A 21,112-nucleotide genomic window follows, 5' to 3' on the forward strand; every position below is an offset into this window, starting at 1 on the left:
CCCATGAGCCCCTGCCAGCAAATGCTGGCAGGGGCTCCTGGGAATTGTAGTCCACGGACATCTGGAGGGCCGCAGTTTGACTACCCCTGCCATAGAGGTTTCCACAAGAATCCAGTGACTGGCGGTGGCAATGCCCTGCAGTTCACGAAAGAGGCAAAGAAAACACAGAGTGGGTGTTGAGACACCCACCCCGCCCTGGGAAAGACAGCCCCAGAGTAGGAGGAGGCCCCCCTTTCTCCAAGTCTCTATAGGTGTAGTTTCTAGGGATGCCATACAAGAAGTGCAGCTCCTAGAAGAGCATTTGTAGGCAGAGCCCAGGAAAAGTATCAGAGGGGACCATGGGCACTATGTTTGGAAGGCCTGACCTATGCTGATAGCACCTGTTTCCCAATGAAGGTACCTCCTGCTCTCAGGATGGAGAGGGAACCCAAGATTGGCCCTGTGGTTTGGGGAGGAAGTAAGGGGGCACCAGCCTTAACCTCGATAGCCCAGGTTAGCCTGACCTTGTCAGATCTCAGAAGTTCAGCAGGGTTGACCCTGCTAGAATTCGGACTGGAGAACACCAAGGAGTGCCAAGGTCCCCTCTGTATTCCCCTACCTGCCCAGTTCTAACCCTCAGTCCCGGAGAGCAGCTCCTGGTTTCCAGATGCTGGAACCTCCCTCCAGTGACATCACAGTGCCAGGGTTCCGGCCTCCATGGAGACGGAGAACTCTAAAGATGCTCCCGATGACTGTTGGGCTCAGAAGAGACCCAGCGGTCGTGGTGTTCACAGCACACGCTGCTGTCTGGCAGCAAAGGCTGAGGTTCTCATAGCAGAGAAAGATATGCCGACCTTTGGATGAACAGTAAGTCCTCTGGAGCAGTGGTCCCCAACCTTTTTATCACCGGGGACCACTCAACACTTGACAATTTTACTGAGGCCTGGTGGGGGGGGGGGTAGTTTACTCCTCTACTCTCAACCACTGCCCTAGTGCTCTCTGATCGCTATAGTAATGTTTAAACATCCCTTCAAAATAAGATACAGACACGCCACAACAATGAACATAAGGCACATTTTATTTTCATGGAAATTTTAACTCATGACAATGACAAATCAATGGGAACCCTGAGCTTGTTTCTCTGCAACGAGAGAGTCCCATCTGGGAGTGATGGGAGACAATGACACCCAAAGTGTGTTGTAAAGGGCCGGGGGGGGGGGAGGCATCCAATTAGTCGACGGACCACATGTGGTCTGCGCCCACAGGTTGGGGATCGCTACTCTGGAAGGCTGGGGTTGAACACGTGGATGTCCTGTGGGCATGTTTCTAAGGAAGAGCCAGCCAACATCCACTTCCCGAATGAAACCAGGGGCCAAAACGTGTGTGGAAGTGTGATTTCAATCCTAGAGTTGGAAGGTACCTCCAAGGTCATCTAGTCCAACTCCGCTACCTGCCCACCAACAGTGACCCCAATTCCATGCCCAGATGACCCTCCCCCCCAAAAAAACCCAGAATCTCTGGCCAGTCTAGCCTGGAGGAAATTTGCCTCCCGAGCCCACAGTGGCAATTGGCATTTCCCTGGGCATGCAAGGAAGAGCCACAAGAGCCAAGCACCGACACAATCCCTTCTGCCCACGCTTCTGCACACAAAGGCTCTAGGACAGGGGTAGTCAAACTGCTGCCCTCCAGATGTCCATGGACTACAATTCCCAGGAGCCCCTGCCAGCGAATGCTGGCAGGGGCTCCTGGGAATTGTAGTCCATGGACATCTGGAGGGCCGTAGTTTGACTATCCCTGCTCTAGGGAGCCTTTCTCTTACAATCTTGTGAGACCCCATTCAGCTGCACCATGAAAGGGAGATTATACTATCTGCTGATGGCCTGGCGTGTCACCAGCTGATGGGTAGGGCTGCCGACTTGAGCTTGAGACATTCCTGGAGATTAGGGGGTGGTGTCTGTGGAGGGGGCAATTTGGGGGGCTTTCCATCCCGCAGGAGTGGCCGAACTGTGGCTCTCCAGATATCCATGGAGTACAATTCACATGAACCCCTGCCAGGATGATACTGGCAAGAAATTTCAGCCAGCTGCAGGGATGGGAAAGGACCTGAGAGAGCAGGTTTCCATTCCACAAATGATGACTTGGTCTTTGAAAAAAAAGCACAAGATACAGCTGCATACCCCTGAGAGTCCAAACCCCAGAGGCCTTGCACCCATGGCAGAGAACACTTGCTCTGTAGTTTTAGAATGGGAATGCATTAGAAATTAAGTGTACACCGGCCAACGTGCAACTCCCAGAGTACCTTTGTTGTTCCCAAAGGAAACACTTGGGCTGATGACTGTAAGAGGCACACCCAAGAATGTAATTTGTCCCCTGCAAATACATGCTGAAGCATTCCGGTCTGATGCGACTGCTGGCATCAGCGGGCGGAGGGTGAATTCTGTTCTCTCTTGTGTAGGCGCGTGGGAGGAATGAGGCACTTACTGCAAAAGGAAATAGCAACAATTAAAGAGGGAGGAGGAGGTTTCTGTATGCCTCTTTCCTCTACCTGAAGGAGTCTCAAAGCAGCTTACCGTCGCCTTCTCTTCCTCTCCCCACAACAGACACACTTGCAGGGTAAGTGGGATTGAGAGAGCTCTGACAGAACTGTCTGTGAGAGCAGCACTATCAAGCCGGTGACAAGCCCAAGGCCACCCAGCTGACTGCATGTGGAGGAGCGGGGAATCAAACCCGGCTCGCCAGATTAGAAGCCCCCTCTCTTAACCACTGCACCCAGCTGGCTCTCACCTGATCAGGAGATCTGTGCAAAAAGAGGAAATGAGATTTCTACAAGAGATGTCCCTAAAAGGCAGGTACCACCTGTGGGTATCGGCAAGGCCCAAACAGTGAATGGGCTCTGGCGGTTGGATGCTTGCAGACAGAGACGCCAAAGGCTTATCCATTGCATCTTGGATCCTTGCCCCTGGTTTGTCTGGGCACTCTTAAGCAGAGTTAAAAGTTATTCAACAGCTGTGTAATCGCTGCTTATCATGTTGGTGCATCAGTGCATTAAATACGGGAGGGGTAGCACAGCCCAGATGGCAGACTGTGGCAGGATCAGTGCAGAATTTAAATAACAACAACAGCAATATATCCTGGAATTCAATGAAAAGGAACGACACCGTTGATTCCCCAATGTTACAGATAAGAGAAAAACGAAATCAGCCGGCCTCACAGCCACTCTTGTCTGGTGTATAAATCATATAATTCCTGGGCAATCACTTTTACTAAAGATATCCTGGAATGGCTGCTTTATTGTGGTTGATGGTCTAATTAATAAAGACAAACACAGAGCTGGGTAGTACAAGTGAAAAACACTTTTATAATATTTTTGGAGGTGATCTTTCCTGCACTTCCTGTGCATAAGGATGCCAACTCCAGCTTGGGAGATTCCTGGAGATTTGGGTTAAGCTCCTATGGAAAGCAGGGCTTGTGCAGAGAATTGCATGCCCTTCAAAGGTGTCATTTTCTCCATGAACTGAACTCTGCTGCCTTGGAGATCGACAGAATTAGCTCAGGTCCAACCCACGAGAAGTCTTTCTGGAATTGTTTGTTAATATATTTACATTGACACTGAACTGATGGAGGCAAAAACCGAAACGTTTTCCGTTCTTTTCTTCAAGCAAATACTTTGGGGGACATTGTTTACTCACGCGCAGGTGATGAATCTCCCAAAAGGACAACATTGTAGAGCCCCTTCTCTTGTAATTCAGCTGGCTGCCACTGTGGTGGAATTTCTCACAGATAAATCCAAAGAAGGTTTATTATATTACTTAAAAAGTGGATGCTTAAAAATGTAAAGTAGCCAAAACGGTTGGAACAAAGAAAAAGAAAAATAGAACTGTGAATGTAGTGTGAATGTACAAAACATAATAAATCAAATAATAATAATAATACTTGAATTAATAATGCAATTGCCTGTTCATTTCCAGTCCCTCAGTCCATGGCCTCTGACCCCAGAGATCAGCCCCGCCTTCCAGGTCCTGGAACCTCCCTCCAGCGATGTCACAATGCCAGGGTTCCAGCCTTCATGGTGACGGAGAACTCTAAATGACCGTTGGGCTCAGAGCTCCAAATGACCGTTTGGCTCAGAAGAGACCCAACGGTCATTGTGTTCACAGTGCAGGCTGCTATCTGGCAGCAGAGATTTCTGTTAGTGGACGGAAATAGGTCTCCCATGGACAACTAGTAAGTAATCTGCAGTGTTAGGGTCCTCTTGTGTGCACATCCATCAGCCTCTGCCTGTTTGTAAGGAAGAGCCAACCTGTTTCACTTCCCAAATGAAACCTGCATCAACGGGTGGCTTTGATTGCACCTTTAGTCTTACAAGTGTTGAGAGTTACATGAGGATGACTGAAGGCGCATGTCAAGAGAAAGATCAAATGTGCACTGTACACGTGTTGGCTGCAACTTGTGAAGGAGGATAAGGTCTTTCAGAAATGCTGGAAAAGGGAGTGGAGGGCATTCCAGAAGAACCCCCTTCAGTGCTGGCTGGAGCTTCACCCCCCCTCCCCCAGATCCAGCAGGAAGGAGATTGAAAATTGTGACAATGCAAATGCAGGAGGGCAACATGTTTTAAATCGGTGGAAAAGGAAGACTAGAATTCAGCATGATTTACAGTAAGAAAAATGTGAGTGCAGATTCTACCCTTATTACACTAGGGGGCGCGTGTGAGGGTGGGGTTGTTGTTCCTCTGCCACAGAGGTTTGCTGGGGAGTTTGGGTCAGTCACACATTCTCGGCCCAACCTCCTTTTCAGGGTTGCAATGGAAGGATTCATTTTCTGCTAAAGGAAAGCCTCGGCTTTAGTTAAAGGCAAGAATTAAACCAAGCGAATGAAGAGAGAAGTGTCCAAAGAGGCAAATGTGAGGGCTATTCTGCAGTGGGAAAAACGAGATAATTACCTGGTGCAGACACTTTATTTTCAGGGTATCAGATGATGCCCTCAGTCTCCCGCCTCCTCCCAGCGTTGCTTTCGCTACATTTTCCGATTTATAGCAAGAGCAGGGTAATCCCAAAAAGTCGATTCCCCTGGGGAAATCCCACCAGCTGCTGCAAGCAGCCAGCCAAGGGAGAGAGTCAGGAGGCAAGGACAGTAGTCGTATTGCAAGGAGATGTCCCACCCTCGCTTCTATCCCCTTCAATTCCGGGAGTGGGGTTTTGCTGTCTTTTAAAAAAAAAATGGCAGAGGCTGGAGAAATGAATAGGTGTTTGCGAGGCTGCAGGATGGTTTAAAAACATGTCCCGGTTTGCATTCCTCCCACGCTCCCCCCCCCCCCAAGTTAAATAAACCAATGTGACACTTTCCCTTTCTGTAGCCACAAGCCTGACCTGGCTGCAGATGTGAAACTGATACTTTAAAATGATTTTTCCCACCCAACCAATGCATATGTGAATAAACGGATTCTTGTTTCATCACATAATTCATATTTCTTTTTAAAAAAAAGTTTGTGGTGAGCTGCGGGGGTTTAAAGCGCCATGCTGCGAGGTGATTGGTTGTCAGGAGCGATTGATGGGTATGAGCTGGGGAAAGCACTGGAAGCTCGTAGCGTGTTCCTCACTCCTAGGAAGGAGGTGAGGAATTCTGCAAATTCTACAGTAGCAGAGAGAAAAGCCGAAGGGCTCCCTGGTGTAAAATGAAGGTAGGACGCTACAAACTGTCACGCTGGCCCATGCAGTGCCGATCACGTTTCTTTTTCCATTGTGCGGAATCAGCCTGATTTCGACATGTTTCTAAATCACAACCACCACTGGAGGGCAGCAACAAGCCAAAAACAGAGGATGTGTCCTCTGCTGTCGAATGACTGCTAGATGGAGCCTTCTGATGCTTATTCAGGTGTGCTGCTATGAATTCTCTGTTTGAGGATTACCCGACAGCTGTGCAAATCCTTTCTCGTCCTGTTAGTATGTCTGGGTAGCATAGTCCAAATGACTGCAGAGCCACAAAAGATCCTGTAGAAACTTCTTTGCTGTGGTTGATGATGAGCATGATTTATCGACATTTCCAAAATAGGGGGGGGGGGTGCTGTTTCCTTGAACTTGCAGCAAAGGAGGAAACCGTGGAACCAGCCTCTCCTAGGCCAGGTCCATCCCCGTGATATGGCTTCTGTACCTTTAAGAAGGGGGAACACCACAGAACAGGCTGTGACTTCTTCATTTCCTTCCATGTGGAGGAGCGGGGAATCAAATCCAATTCTCCGGATTAGAGGCGCCATTCTTAACCGCTATGCCATGCTGGCTCTTGGCTTTGTTATCAGCATTTAAAATCAGAACAGGTGTGTCTTCTCAAAACACACTCCACAACCTTTAAAACGCTAGCAAAAACCAGATGCGCAGTTCTGAACGAGAAAACTGACTAGGAGCCGGAAGGATACGCTCCCATTCCATCGCCTTCATGGCCCCAAGGCAAACCAAGGCTTACACAAACTTGCAAATTTGCATTTAATGGATGGGAAGAGACATATGACCTCCAGCTCATCTGTTCGGGCTTCAAGCCTGCCATATAAACACCTTCAACTGGTGCCAGAAATGGCAGATCCCTTGTGTTTATGAATTTCCCCTTCCAATTCAGACCAGAGCAACTGAGCCAGAAGAAATGCCCCAGGACCACCATTTCAAAACATTGTTTATTACATGTTCAAAATAACATTAATTCCAGGTTAATACGTTTGCCGAGCTTCTCGCAGGCCTTTTGTTTTACAAGGCAGTTTGTACGAGCGATTCCAAACAGAATGCCCTAAAACCACAAGGGAGATCTGCAGCTTGAAAGCAGCGCATTTCTTGTAGGAAAAATATAGAAAGAATTGGTCTTGCACCTTACAAACTTCGGGCAGTGGAAGAATGAGTCTTCTGCTACAATGTGGCCTCATTCTATCATCTTGATTATACACAAGTGAAGAAATGGACTCGAAACATGGCCATTTCCCCAATGCAGTTGCTTTGCAGTTATGGAAGTCACCGTTTTAGCGACAGGTAAATGAGGTGGGAACACCTTGATGGTTAAAACTGCACCCCAATAAGGTTTCGCTTTGTTCTTGTGGAGAGTTAGCACCATATAGCTGGATAGCTTCTTTGCTAGGAATGTATGATGCAATTTAATTCTCACACTCTATCCTTCACTCCAAATTCCTCTCCCTTTTCTACAGAAGTTTCAGTGCAAGAACAGAAGCAACACCACACCTCTACATTTGGTGGTTTTCTAACTTGTGTTGCAAAGAACTGTAGAGGTGCTTTATTGAGAAGATTGCTGAGAGCGGGCATGCTTCCCTAAAAGACAGTGTGCCTGTGATTCCCCCATGCTCTCGGACAGTAATTAGCTGCAGAGGTGCACGGCATGCAAGCATGCATGCCCTGTTCACACAGGTGGGCAGGTAAGGCCCTGCATGCCTGGCTAACATACCCCATAAACACTGCATGCTTGGGAATATGCCCCCCCCCAGTGTCCTGCCACCCCCTCTGGTCCAATAGCAGCAGAAGGAGGCTACCCTGAAATTTGAAAGTCTGAAAATCACTGTGTTAAAGAAACTTTCAGGTTTGATGGTTCAGCCCAAAACGTTCCTCTCCTCTGCTCTCAGTAGCATAAAGATGACTTATGACTACCAGTGGCTTCTGTTTCTGTGATCATTTTGGGTTTGAATCTCGCAGGAATGAGTGAGGTTTCACAAGGGCCAGAGCTTCACAACATTGCAAGCTGGCTGCATGGGTGGGACTTGTACTGAAATGCACCTATGGACAGGTGCAGGAGCAACCACATCTTAGCTGGTGGTAGAAAGAGTAATGCCATAGTTTGACATGAACAACATGGTTTGGTTAGACTATTTCTACCAAGACTGAATTAGCAGGACTCCAGAGCCACGAGCCAGTACCCCAAGCCCAAATGTTCTTGCCATGGTGCAGAAACAAGAGCGCACTGGATAAATCACAGTTCTTTCAAGCTGTCACCTGTTGGGAACCTTATTTGTTCATTTGCTGTTTGGGCCTTCTGTTCAGTATCAGATGAACTGTTGGGCGTGAGCATGTTTTTTTTTTTAAACAACGTAACCCAACTCTAATCTGCCAGCCTCCCCCATGAACTGTACACTGTTCCCCACCCCTCTCTACCCAAGCGCCCACAATCCCTTCCTGCAGCCCAATTCTGATGCTTACTGTGCAACATCTAGGGAGCAATTAAAGTACCCTTATTGGGGGTTTTGGCACGCAGTAATTGTTTAATCAATCAGCAGCATGAACTCCCCAACCATCTACTAGCGCATGCATTTCAGGTTTCACTAGAGCATGTGTGGAGCTCATTGGGAGTAAGCATCAAGGAACTGTGGGGCTTCCAAAAAAGCACAGAACAGGGCTCTCTGCTAACAAAAATTGTGAGTGTTCCGTTAGCCCCAGTTCATTACGGTGAGCTCTGTCATCATTTGGTTGACATCAAGACACATGGCTCCAAAGCTGGCTAGCTCAGGCCAGACTTATCACATCTCAGAAGCTAAGGAGAGTAAAATCCTGGCTGGGAGACCTCCAGGGAATGCAAGAGGCATGCAATGGCAAACCACCTCTGACCATCTCCTGCCTTGAAACCTCCACCAGGGGGTGCCAGAGGTCAGACGTGGCTTGATGGCAAAAGAGAACAACAACAAAGACCCATGGGTTTTCCTATCCTGCAATAGCATTTTATGAAAGATCCCTGAATATACATGGGAGTGAAATTTTATTTTGTGTTCAGATAGTAGTTTTTTCCAGACTTGTATAGCACGGAACTTGTATTAACAGGAGCATACAACTGAAGGAAATCGGAGCAAGTTACAGGGTTTCTCCTCAGAAATAAATCTGAAGGACCTGCACTGCTTAGCTGCCACCCTTCTAGGGGAGATCTTGGAAGCTAAGGAGGGTCAGCCCTGGCTAGTATTGGGATGGGAGGCCTCCAAGGAATGTCAGGTTCACAATGCAGAGGGAGGCAACAGCAAACAAGGTCTCTTGCCTTGCAGGGGTAGTCAAACTGCGGCCCTCCAGATGTCCATGGACTACAATTCCCATGAGTCCCTGCCAGCGAACAAAGTTGCAGTGAATGCACATGCAGTTCATATACAGCGTGCACCTGATTTTTCTTCATATGTGCGTCAAGCAATTCTCCTGTAACATTTGACCCATGTCCAGCTGAACTTGTGGCTGAACCCGCAGATATATCCAGGCACAGGTTCCCAGGTTCATTTGTTAAGTCTGTGCACATTAGAAAAAGAAGAAGAGTTGGTTCTTCTATGCTGCTTTTCCTTACCCAAAGGAGGCTCAAAGCGGCTTACAGTCGCCTTCCCATTCCTCTGTCCCTTACAAAGGAAAAGGTGTACACCTGCAGACGGAATGCATGCACATTCATTGGAACATAGGAACAGGGCTCGTTTCTCTCTAGGAAGCACCTTTATGGTGGAAACGTGCTGGCAAATCTAGAAACTCACTTGTTTTCGGGACTGAGGATCTTGCTTTCTGATCAACTGGCGGCTTTGCCCACACTGACAAACACGGCAACCAATGAGCAGCAAAGAGGAAGAGGAAATTTAGTAGGGCATTTTTGGTGGTGGTACTCAGTGGTACAGAGTAGCAGCAGGGATTTTTTTTTTTGGAAGGAGGGGTCTACCAGGTCCTGAGAGGAGAAATGGTAGGATATTATGCAATGTTACATGAGTATTGGCACTTTTAAAAAACACCCAAAAAGCAGAAGTATAGAATTCAGGGTTTTTGTTTTCAGTAGCAAGGACAGGGGATACAATGTGGAGCTCCGGTCTTCACCATGACTCTATGGTGGCTCTCAAGGCATTCATGATGAGGCTTTTTTGCCATTTATCTCTGGTTTATTGCGCATCTTGCTTATTCCCACACTTCCGTTAGGAAGTAAGTAACAACACCGGGGTCGCAGGAGCGAGAGATTAGGTACAAGACAGCCGCTTTGGTCATTCACAGCTCTTCACCTATGTCCAAAACTTTGGTTACGGCTTTGAAAATTAGCCCGGTGGACCTAAAGGGAAGACGATGATGCATTGAAGCATTAGTACAAAAAACAAAAAACAAAAAAGAGCAGAAAAATCAGCAATGAGCCAGTCGTGATGCGGGTCGGATGCCACTGCCGTCAAAAAAGATTTTTGAGCTCAAACGCCCGCAGTTATTGCTTGGAGGAGACGGAAACCCTTCTGGAAGAGCTTCCGCGGTCAGGGACCGGGCAGGGGTGTTCAATGCCGGAGGGTGCTGGAAGCCCGGAAGTAGCTCAGGAACTTGTAGCAAAGGCTCACCACGAAATACCAGATGTTCTGGGCCATCTGCGACCTGGCGATGAAGACGCGCCAAATGATCACTAGCAAGGTGGTGTTGAAGGCGTACTGAATGTTCCGTAGCCTAAGGGAAACAGAAGGAGGAGAGGGAGAGAGTGAGTCTGAAAATTCACCCTTCAAGAACCGCTATTTCTAGAGCGCACCACGGCATTCCCCCACTGCGGAAAGAGCGTGGCTGGTCTCATGTCATTTGCCGGCCAACGTTAAATCAGGGGGCTTCGGTCCATATAGAAAAGAATTAGACTGGCTTTCTCCTCCCATGAACTTAGAATGATTGACACAAGGAAATCAGTTATTAAGAAAGACGTAACAAGGATGCCAGAGGAAGACCTATGGCAAAGTAGGCCAACATCTGGTTGCTTCTCATTACAGAAACGGTCCAGCTCGGTTTTCAGCACAGAGGCTGATTCTCTAGTATTACTAGGTTGAAGACCTTCCTCTGTTTAGGTTGTACGACAGTGCTGACCTCTATAGTCATCATAGAATAATAGAGTTGGAAGGGACCCTACAGGCTGTCTAGCCCAACATCCTGCTCAATGCAGGGTCAGCCTAAAGCAGGGGTAGTCAACCTGTGGTCCTCCAGATGTCCATGGACTACAATTCCCATGAGCCCCTGCCAGCAAATGGGGCTCATGGGATTTGTAGTCCATGAACATCTGGAGGACCACAGGTTGACTACCCCTGGCCTAAAGCATCAATAGTCTCGTATGTAAGAATTCCATTCCCTTGCCTGTGTGGGAGACACCCTCATGGAAAGGTTATGAGTTTACGGATTCTTTTGCCCCTTGCTTTGCTATTCCTATTTGTGCCGTGAGAGCACTTCTCTGGGGGTTCTGAGGGCTACTGTTGTAATACTGTCTGTCTCCTTGTCTGGCAAGATGCGCACACTTCGCTTGTCTTTCTGGGGCTGCTGAATGCCTTCCTCGACCCTGTTCCCTGCTTTCTTGAGGCACCAAATTTAGACATTTCCCTCATTTAGACTGTACCTACACCCAGAGCCGGCTTGGTGTGGTGGTTAAGAGCGGCGGCTTCTAATCTGGTGAGCTGGGTTTGATTCCCCGCTCCTCCCCACGCAGCCAGCTGGATGATCTTCGACGTCATGGTCCTGTCAGAAGTTGTTCTCACAGAGCAGTTCTCTCCGAGCTCTTTTGACCCCACCTACCTCACAGGATGCTTGTGGGGGGGGGAAGGGAAAGATGCTTGTAAGCTACTTTAAGACTCCTTCAAATAGAGAAAAGTGGGGTATGAAAGCCAACTCTTCTTCTTCCTGCTGGGGGACCAAGAGAGAAACCACCCAGAAAGACAGGGGGTTCTCTGCAGAGCAAGACAATGGCAAGCCACCTCTGTGAATCTCTTTCTTGGCCAGTGCTATGGAGGGGGTCACCTGCTGGGCTTGGTTCTTACTCAAGGGTTTTGACTCCAGTAGCACTTTAGTAGAGACCAGCAAGATTTCCAGGGGACAGGCCTTTGAGGGTCAAAGCCCCCTTCATTCCTTGGGATCTGACTACTGACTTTGACTCTTGGATGTTGGTGCTGTGAAAACCTTGTCAGTCTTGAAGGAGCTACTGGACCCGAATCTAGTTGTTCGACTGCTCAGCATACGCAGCTTACGCTGTTCCTACAGAAAAAAAGCGTGCTCTCTAGTCCTTTGGCAAGCAGTGGTGAAAATGCTCTCACCGTGGACTTTTCAAGCAGTATAGAACTCAATTTTTTAACCACTGAGTAATCCGTGAAACATTTTTCATGCTTCGAGAAACCCCAGAAGTGGCACAATCGTGCAGAATACGGTTGGGAAGCAGAGCTGTTTACATGCCCACCCAGAACCCCTCCTCTTTCCACCCATTCCAGGCCCACCACTGGCCATTTGGGGAGCGGGAAAAGGTCAACATGACCATATATGATCATATCACCCAATAAATGTTTAACATTTTAAATATATATAAAAAATCAATTAACTCCCTCCCATTCCGGAAACCCAGGGCTGCCAAGAAATGCCCAGGGTTTCATGAAACCCTGGTTGAAAAAGCCTGATATAACCCCTTGGATGCCTTACTTTCGTAAGTGCTGCTTTGCAGCAGGAATTCCAGCCATGTCTTCATTCAGCAGATACTTCTTTGTTCCTAGGCAGTAATTTTCAATGTACTCAGACCAGTGCAGCTGGCGGACGTCAAAGCAGTATAACTGGTATCAAGGGTGGGGGAAGAAAAATGAAGAATGTTATGATGGACTAAATGCTATGTGATGACTAGGTCCATCTTGATTGTGGGCTCTAGAGCAGGGATAGTCAACCTGTGGTCCTCCAGATGTTCATGGACTACAATTCCCACGAGGCCCTGCCAGCAAACGCTGGCAGGGGCTCATGGGAACTGTAGTCCATGAACATCTGGAGGACCACAGGGTGACTACCCCTGCTCTAGACATTGGAACCCTCTCTCCCATGAGATACACCTAGCATTGACTTTGGACCTTCCAGGTCATGGCCATAAGACAGTGGGACTCCCTTCCCCATGGGATACACTTGCTCCCTATTTTGCTCCTTCTTACTGGTGGCCCTGAGGATTCCCTTCCTCCTGAGATACACCTGGCATCTACTAGAATGTTCTTGGTGGTGGACTTTCCTGGATCAAACTTACCAGATCTTGGAAACTAAAAAGGGTCAGCCCTTGTTAGTAATTGGAAGGGAAGCAACTAAGGAAATCCAGAATTGCTCCACTCAGGCAAGCAAAGGCAAACCAGCTCTGACTATCCATTGCATTGAAAACCCTATAGGGTTGCCACAGGTCAGCTATGACTTAGTGGCAAAAAAGAAAGCATGAGGTGGGACTGCCAAGGGGACCTGAGTGCTGGAAGAAGAGACTCATCTATGCTGCATTCCTCCACCGTACACATTTAGCAAGCTGGACCAATCATAAATGCTAGAAACACGGAATACTGGGAGAAAAATCAACCGTGGGTGGGGATGCCTGCCTAACAATTAGCCCCAGGGAATCTTACACCAGAGTCTGGCACTGACAAACTATGGGAAAAATGGAACTTCCCACTTCTAATCTGGATTGTTTTGACAGACAAACTGAATCCAAAACGGCAATGGATTTTTCAGGCCTCCAAACATGTACAAGGAATCTTAAGGATTGTATGAAAAGCCCTGAGCCTTGCTTGGTCTCACATGTAATTTATGCCTTTGTCTTGGAACCGACTAGACATTGGCAAGGGAAACTGACCCGCCCCACTGAAAGGTCTGGCCAAGTTCTATTTATGACAACATTGGACAGTATTCAAAACAGAAATGTGAATTGTTTTCTCCAGGTCTCCAATCAGCCACATAAGCTGCAGACAAGAATAATTATGCTGATGAGAGTTGGCAAGAGTTTCTTGATTTGGTAGATGCTTACTTTCTTGTCTTTGGGGCTGAGCTGATTCATTAACATGTTTACATTGTCTGAATTCCATTCCCAAGTACGAGAGGTAAAATATTCTAAAAGGGTCATAGTCCTGTGCAGTCGATTGAAGATCTTCATCATCCTAGAAAGAGAATGGAAATGAGGATGGACGTAAAAATATGATGATTTCTTTTTCTCTGAATGGACTACCCACTGTAGATCCCAAGGTAGTGCATGGATTCCAAACATTATTTCTGGAGTGATATGCCCCCCTTGAAAGAACTTGCTTGAACAACTTGTTCTGTGGATTCAAAGAGGCGCCTCTCTGCAAAAGAGTCCCTTCATGTCTTAGAGCAGGGGTAGTCAAACTGCGGCCCTCCAGATGTCCATGGACTACAATTCCCAGAAGCCCCTGCCAGCATTCGCTGGCAGGGGCTTCTGGGAATTGTGGTCCATGGACATCTGGAGGGCCGCAGTTTGACTACCCCTGCCTTAGAGCAAATGACTGAATTCTTCCCAGAGCAGTTTGTTGTGGGGGGGGGGAACCAACAAATTCACGTGGCAGATTGTTGGATGCAACTAGCATAGCTCTCTGGGTTTTGCCCAATGACTGCAACTCAACCAACAGCTAAAAATATTAGTCTCTTAAAAATTAGTGGGACTTCAGCATATGTATTTAGGAATTGGACTAAACCAAGCAGAAATAGATAATTCTTCAACTAATTTTTTTCAACCACAATCCTCCTGCCAATCAGTAAATTGCACGCAGATGAAGACGAATAAGACTTGATTACCAAGAGAGGACAGACAATGGACCAACAGAAAAACTGGATCCGTTTAAATACAAAATATTTGCAGTGGTTTGGTACGTACAAAATATTCGCATGACCCTATTTGGTAGTTCGTCAATGGAGCAGAAAACCAAGAGGAAGATGGCAACTAACTGATGCTGATCTATGACAAGATTACAAATGCAGGCAGGCATTTTTTTTCAAAGGTAACAGGGCTACACAATAAGGTAGTGGATCAGAAAGATGCTTCGATAAATGAACAAGGACTGTAGATTATACTACTGTATATAGCAGCCTTGCTCAACTTTTTTACCGTTGAGAAACCCCTGAAACATTCGTCAGGCTTCGAGAAACCCCAGAGGTGGCGCAACCATGCAGAATATGGTTGGGAAGCAGAGCTGTGGACACACCCACCTGGGGCCCATCCCCTTCACAGCCCTCCAGGCCCATCACTGGCCATTTTGGGAGGGAGTGGGGGAAACAGGTTGACATGACCATATGTGGTCATATTACCTGATAAATATTTAGCAAATCTTAAAAATATATATTTAAATTAATTAACTCTCAACCATTCAGGAAAACCTTCCAGGGCCATCAACAACCCCCAGGGTTTCACCAAACCCTGGCTGAGAAAGCCTTGTGTATAATGTGTCCTATCTTTTGCTGCATATATTATTCTATGTAATTTCCATATTGTTTGACACGTCATATTAATAATGATAGTTAGCTTCAGATTTCCGCTTGGTTTCAGATCCCTGCAATTCTAATCCGATTCGCTTATTGGATGTCTTATCCAAGTCACCGCGTTGACTTACAAGCCACCTTGAGTCTCGGTGAGAAAAGCCGACAATAAATAATGAGAACGGAGCCCCCAGGCAAGCGACATCTATCTCACAGGCTGTAAGGAGTGGTTCTCCTTTATTAACTGCCAGAGTAACCACGTGCTACTGAAGCATTCCTCACCTTGGCTTCCTTCCGGTCAACCTCAAATACAAATCGTACAACAAGGCCGGGAGTCTGTGACTGACCGTTGTCCAGTACTGGTGGATCAGGTAGCTTGAGGTCATGTGAGCACTAGGAATTCTGAAGGCTTTCTCCAACGGGTTCCTCTTGTACGTGGCTATGACATAACTTTCTGCAAGATAAAAACGAAAACACATGGCTTTCATCAAAAGGATGGCCATGCTGAGAACGTGCTGGCAACAGCAGGTCAGTGCGCCTGGATTAAATTAAGACTGGCCGACGGTGCAGAGTGGGGGACACCGCTGGAATTTGACTCTTGGCCTTCTATCCAAGATCCAACTGGGAGAAATGGGGTCCTCTTTCACCATTATCATCCCAGGGTTACATTTATTAAAAAGGTAAATCAGTCCAGTTTTTGTGCTTGTTACTCAGGGGCAACCACACGAAATGCGCCTCTTGTGTCTAGCCTTGTGCCCACAAAGACCAAGAGGCTTCCTCAGGTGGCTACATAGAGGAGAAAAGGACATAACTGGAATTAGGGCTTGGATGGCCAACCACTGGCCATTTTGTCTCGTCCAGAGTATCCCCACCAAATGTTCTCCATGTTGTAGGGTTTGCTCATCGGGTTTGCCAGCTTTGGGTTGGGAAATACCTGGAGATTGGAGGGAGTCGAGCCTGAGGAGGGGAGGGACTCCAGTGGGTACAATGCCAGAGAGTTCACCTTCCAAAGCAGCCAGTTTTTTTCCAGGTGAGCTGATCTCCGTAGCCTGGGAGATCAGCTGTAATCCCAGTAAATATCCCCCTGCCACCTGAAGGTTGGCAAACTCATTTGTACATCTTGCTCATATATAATTTTTTTTCCAAGGTGTTAAAAATAGAGACCTGCCAACTGTTAAGGTTTTATTTTCACAAATTAGAGATGACAGTACATGGCTGGAAGATCTCATCACTGAATTCTCATCCCAACAAGAAAATATCCTGGACAGATAAAGCTACCAAATCAGCATCCCTCTTTTCTCCAACACACTGGAATGCTTTTCTGCCAGTGAATCAGTAGAAAAAATGGTTTTGGATCCAAATAGTAGATCACCTACTTGTTAAAATGTTTATACCCTGGCCTGCCTCTCCTCTTGGTTCAAGACGACCTGGTTGGAGGGGCATGGAGCAACCACATAGCTGAGGTAGCACATCCCTTAGACATGCGCTGGAGGCATGTTCAGCCATTCAGTTTTGGGGGGAGAAAGTTACCACCCACATCAATTTTGTATTAGAATGTTCACAGGTTTTTGAAGACACTTTTAAACTATCTGCCCTTCTCATTGAGGGCTCACTGATGGCCAGTGAAAATGGACTCTCTGTGCCCTTATTACAGCTAAAAGACTTGTATTACAGTACTGGAGAGAGAAATGCCCACCACATGTCAATCAGTGGGTTAAGGACCTTACAGCATTTCCATCCATCCATCCTTCCATCCATCCATCCATCCATCCATCCATCCATCCATCCATCCATCCATCCATCCATCCATCCATCCATCCATCCATCCATCCATCCATCCAGTTGATTTGTACCCTGCCTTTTGCCCCAACAAGAACCCAAAGTGGCTTACAACCTTCTCATCTCCTTCATATTCTCCTCACAACAACCTTGTGAGGTAGGTTAGGCTGAAGCAGTGAGACTGGCTCAAGATCACCCCATGAACCCGAGTGCCCAGACACTAGCGTGAGACTTCTTATCGCTATACCACAGTGGATCTTATGAAGATTTCAGATCAATATCTGAACACACGGCAGATAGACAACAATTGTGTATGCACTTATTTTCAGAGATCTGGAACCCTTTTATAGACATTTACGGTTAGATCTGACACCGCTCTCGTATTTGTGTTTTGACATTATGCACATTATCCCTCCTTTTAAAATTAGCTGCTGGATTTTGAGCAACCCCCCCTGTTCTTGTTTTTTTCTGTTGTTTTTGAGATTTTGTTTTCTTTTTAAAGAAGTATGATGCAGTTAGATGGAACAAAAATCTCAAGTTCTCCATTGGCTTCTAGTGGTGCCCCAAACCCCATTCTCCCTTCGTGAAAGAACTCATAAAGCCGAGGTGAGCTGGGTTGTCTGTATCATGCTGTGAAGTAATCAGCGTTTTACCACATATCAGGGTTAGAGCGGTGGTGATAAAGAAATGTAGTAGAACATGTTCCTTAACTGCATCATCTAACCGAGAGATAAGGAGAGTCGCGCCATACAGAAGACGTGTGATAAAATTATTATCTATGACACCCACATGCTACTTCACAAATAACAAATATATTTCATCTCCAGCAGTGGTGGCTCATGGGGTGGATTTTAGGGAGCAGGGATGGAGCCAACCATTCTCCAAGGAGCCTTCTTCTAGCCTCAGAGTTTCCCAACCAGCATGCCGGGGGTATAGTAGCATGCCTTGAGAGCCCCTCAGATGTACCGCAGCATGGGTACAAGATGGTGGCTGCATGGAGCCAGCAGCCACTGCCACAGCACTGCCACAGGGGGGAAGCATATTTTAATTTTATTTTACATTTTATTTGCATATGGAGCATAGTGTGGTGGGGTGAGGAGATGGAAGGCTGTTTTTAATGGGGGTTTTGCATATTATTTTATTTTTATTTGCACGGGGGGCAGGGACATTGCCCACTGATGTCAGGTATCTCGAGGCCTGAAAAATATTCCAGGTATATCTCCGGTCAAAAGGTTGAAAAAGGCTGCTCTAGCCTAAGGAGGCTTTCTCCAGCTTTGCCACTGAAATTGGCAGAAGTTGCCTTGAACTGGAGGAAGGCTCAAGACTTGAGTCAAAAGGACAGGTGGGGGATCAACATTTCAATAATCATACTGTCCTCAGTGGAGTGGTAAGATGGCATGGGCTCCATCCCACTCATCTCTGAAAGCCACATCAAGGTGAGGTACAGTGTCCTTCTCAGGTGGGGTCTGGAGGTAGCTATAGAGACACTGAGACTATAACCATAGCAATGTGTAGATCCAGTTACCAAAACTCAGCACCAACAAGTGATGTCATCACACAGCACCAGGTTCAGCTTGCCTGTCAGTTCCATCTCTACCTCCAGCAAGAGCCCTGTGGCCCCACGTGGTGTGAGTTGGGCTGCTCCCTGCGGCCCACCAGACCAGCCACTGATGCATCTCACATAAGTGTGGCAGAGAGCTCTGACCAGTGTGGTCCCTGTGACAGGATTTTGCACAGATCCCAGCATGGCTGTGTAACCTTTTCTGTCGATTAAAGCTGAGAGACACAACTTAGGCATGGAGAATGACTCTCAAGCAGCTGTCCTACTTAATAATCTGCTGAAACGCCGCAGCCATTTTGGTCTTCTCTTTCTCTTACCGCTTAAGGGGAAAGAGAGTTAATTGTAAAAGTCACTTTTGACTTTCAGCCTGGGAAAAATCAGAAATAGCTTCCGCCCAAGGCAGTCAGTTCATCATACGAAAGAGAGACAGAAATGTATTGAATTTTCACTTGGGAAAAACGGCTGTGGAGGGGATGACATTTTGAGTCAACGTTTCGGAATACAGCACAACGGCCTGACAACGCTTTGCAAGATTAACCCAGCTGGACTTTATTGACAATATCTGAACAGCAACGGAGCTTAGCCGATGGTTTTAAAGAGGCTGACCTTGCAGCTTTGAGCCAGCAGCCAAATAACAACAGTAAGAAGATATATTTGCCGAGGGAAGGAAGTAACAATTTAAGTCATTAATATAATCTGGCCGAGGAGTGCCGGCTAAGCAAAAAAAGGGGTAAAACTTTTCAAAAACAAAAATTAACGCGTCAGCATAATCGAGTCCCCTTGGAGCTCTTCCGATACGCTCGGTGATTTCAGAGAGAAATAATGGCGACAAATACTCTCAGCCTAATCTGCCTCATAGGGTTTGTTGGGGTGAGGATAAAGTGGAGGAGAGGCTAGCTACGGAAGTGGTGCAATGGGGGGGAATTGTGATTTATATATATCAATTTAAAAGTTTCAAGAATTGGGTTGTTGTGTAAAATGTATGTGAAAACATCAAATATTAAAACTCCGTATTATTTTAATTTCGTTTTTTTTTTAAATCTTAAAAAAAAATTCACATCAAATTAAGGATCTCGATGAGACAAAATTGTTGGTTTTAAAGTTTTGACATTATAAAAAAAAATAATGGATCTATCGCAATGCAACCCTGGAGCATGACACTTGCTGCCTACGGCTGCACCGTACAGAGTATGGTTCACTAGTTAAGTGTGCACCTCGTGCCTGGCCTCCTGGATGTTCACAGCTCATGCCTCCACAACCTTTAGATTTTGCCAGTGGCCAATGACTTCCGTAATGGATTTCTGTTGCATTTTTCATTGCATATTCGTTCGTTTGTTCATTCATTCATTCATTCATTCATTCATTCATTCATTCATTCATTCATTCATTCATTCATTCAATCAATCAATCAATCAATTGGTGTGTTGTCACTGTGATGAGGCAGCTGGCCAGTGAGTATTCTCAGGCAGGACAATGGGGTTCATGGGCTCCTTGCAAGTCGAAGACTGGCGACCCCGGCAAATAATGTGTTTGGTGTACGCCAGTTTGCTGTAGTGGTTAGGAGTGTGGACTTCCAATCTGGCATGCCGGGTTTGATTCTGAACTCCCCCACATGCAGCACATGGGCTCACCACGGTGCTGATAAAGCTGTTCTGACCAAGCAGTAATATCAGGGCTCTCTCAGCCTCACCTACCTCACAGGGGGTCTGTTGTGGGGAGAGGAAAGGGAAGGCAAATGTAAGCCACTTTGAGACTCCTTCAAGTAGAGAAAAGCCGCATATAAGAACCAACTCTAATAATAATGATGATGATGATGATGATGATGATGATATATTCTTAAACTGCAGAGGGTTTAGCCCTGTGAGCTTTGGTAAAACCCGATCTTCATTCATTCCTGCTCCATAGTTTATGGACTGCATGGCGAAGGCGTCCCGCTTCTGTTATGACCGCCTGCTGCTACCCTGTGGGTGAACTCCGGCTCTCAGATGCACAGCACTGATTCTGCCTGCCTACTCGGCACTCTGTCTCTACACAGAACTCCTGCTGACCTCAATAAGTGCTTTTCTGTGCATAATGGGCAACAAGGGAGAAAGATCTGCAGCGTGCAGCAACCAAAATTTTGCCCTCGGCCAATTTTACAGACGCCGAGTTGCGCAAGCCTGTGAGTTTGACTTGCATATCAGGAGATAAGGCCTTAATGGGAAAAACAAAAGCTAAAAGAAAAAGAAAGGGATGCAGACAAAGAATGATAGTCGAATAGAGAAGAAGAGTTGGGGGTTTTGTACCCCGTTTTTTACTACCCTTTTTATTACAACACATCATGTGACCAGACTTGTTAGAAAAATCATTAATGCTCGGCATGGTCAGCGGCAAAAGGAAACGTGGTCGCCAAAGGATCCGCTGGTTCGACACGATCAAAGCTGATACAGGGATGACTACGAACCAACTAAAAGAAGCAGACTGACAAAAACATATGGCGAAAACTTTCCTATAGAATTGCCAAGGGTCGGACATGACTGAATGGATAACATCATTTCACTACCCGAAGGAGTCTCAAAGCAGCTTACGATTGCCTTCCCTTCCTTTCCCCATAACAGGC

General features: G+C 46.7%; 1 protein-coding gene and 1 long non-coding RNA gene across 5 annotated transcripts in view; one reads left to right on the forward strand and one right to left on the reverse strand.

Moving 5' to 3' along the window:
- The first annotated feature begins 477 nt into the window (after positions 1–477).
- LOC143823936 (uncharacterized) lies at positions 478–16,658 on the forward strand. Its single transcript, XR_013226652.1, has 3 exons — positions 478–846; positions 13,628–13,701; positions 16,321–16,658. It is a non-coding gene; the product is annotated as an uncharacterized LOC143823936 (long non-coding RNA).
- Positions 9,720–21,112, reverse strand: part of FAR2 (fatty acyl-CoA reductase 2) — a 106,585-nt gene continuing 95,192 nt past the window's right edge. For all 4 annotated transcript variants that reach the window (XM_077310686.1, XM_077310685.1, XM_077310688.1 and 1 more), the window contains exons 9-12: positions 15,456–15,627; positions 13,714–13,843; positions 12,375–12,502; positions 9,720–10,385 (exon numbers count right to left, since the gene is read on the reverse strand). In XM_077310686.1, the coding sequence (XP_077166801.1) occupies positions 10,223–10,385; positions 12,375–12,502; positions 13,714–13,843; positions 15,456–15,627 (593 nt within the window). In that variant the 3' untranslated portion in view covers positions 9,720–10,222. The remainder of the gene's footprint in view (positions 10,386–12,374; positions 12,503–13,713; positions 13,844–15,455; positions 15,628–21,112) is intronic.

Source organism: Paroedura picta, chromosome 14, assembly GCF_049243985.1.
Source record: "Paroedura picta isolate Pp20150507F chromosome 14, Ppicta_v3.0, whole genome shotgun sequence".
Lineage (NCBI taxonomy): Eukaryota > Metazoa > Chordata > Lepidosauria > Squamata > Gekkonidae > Paroedura > Paroedura picta.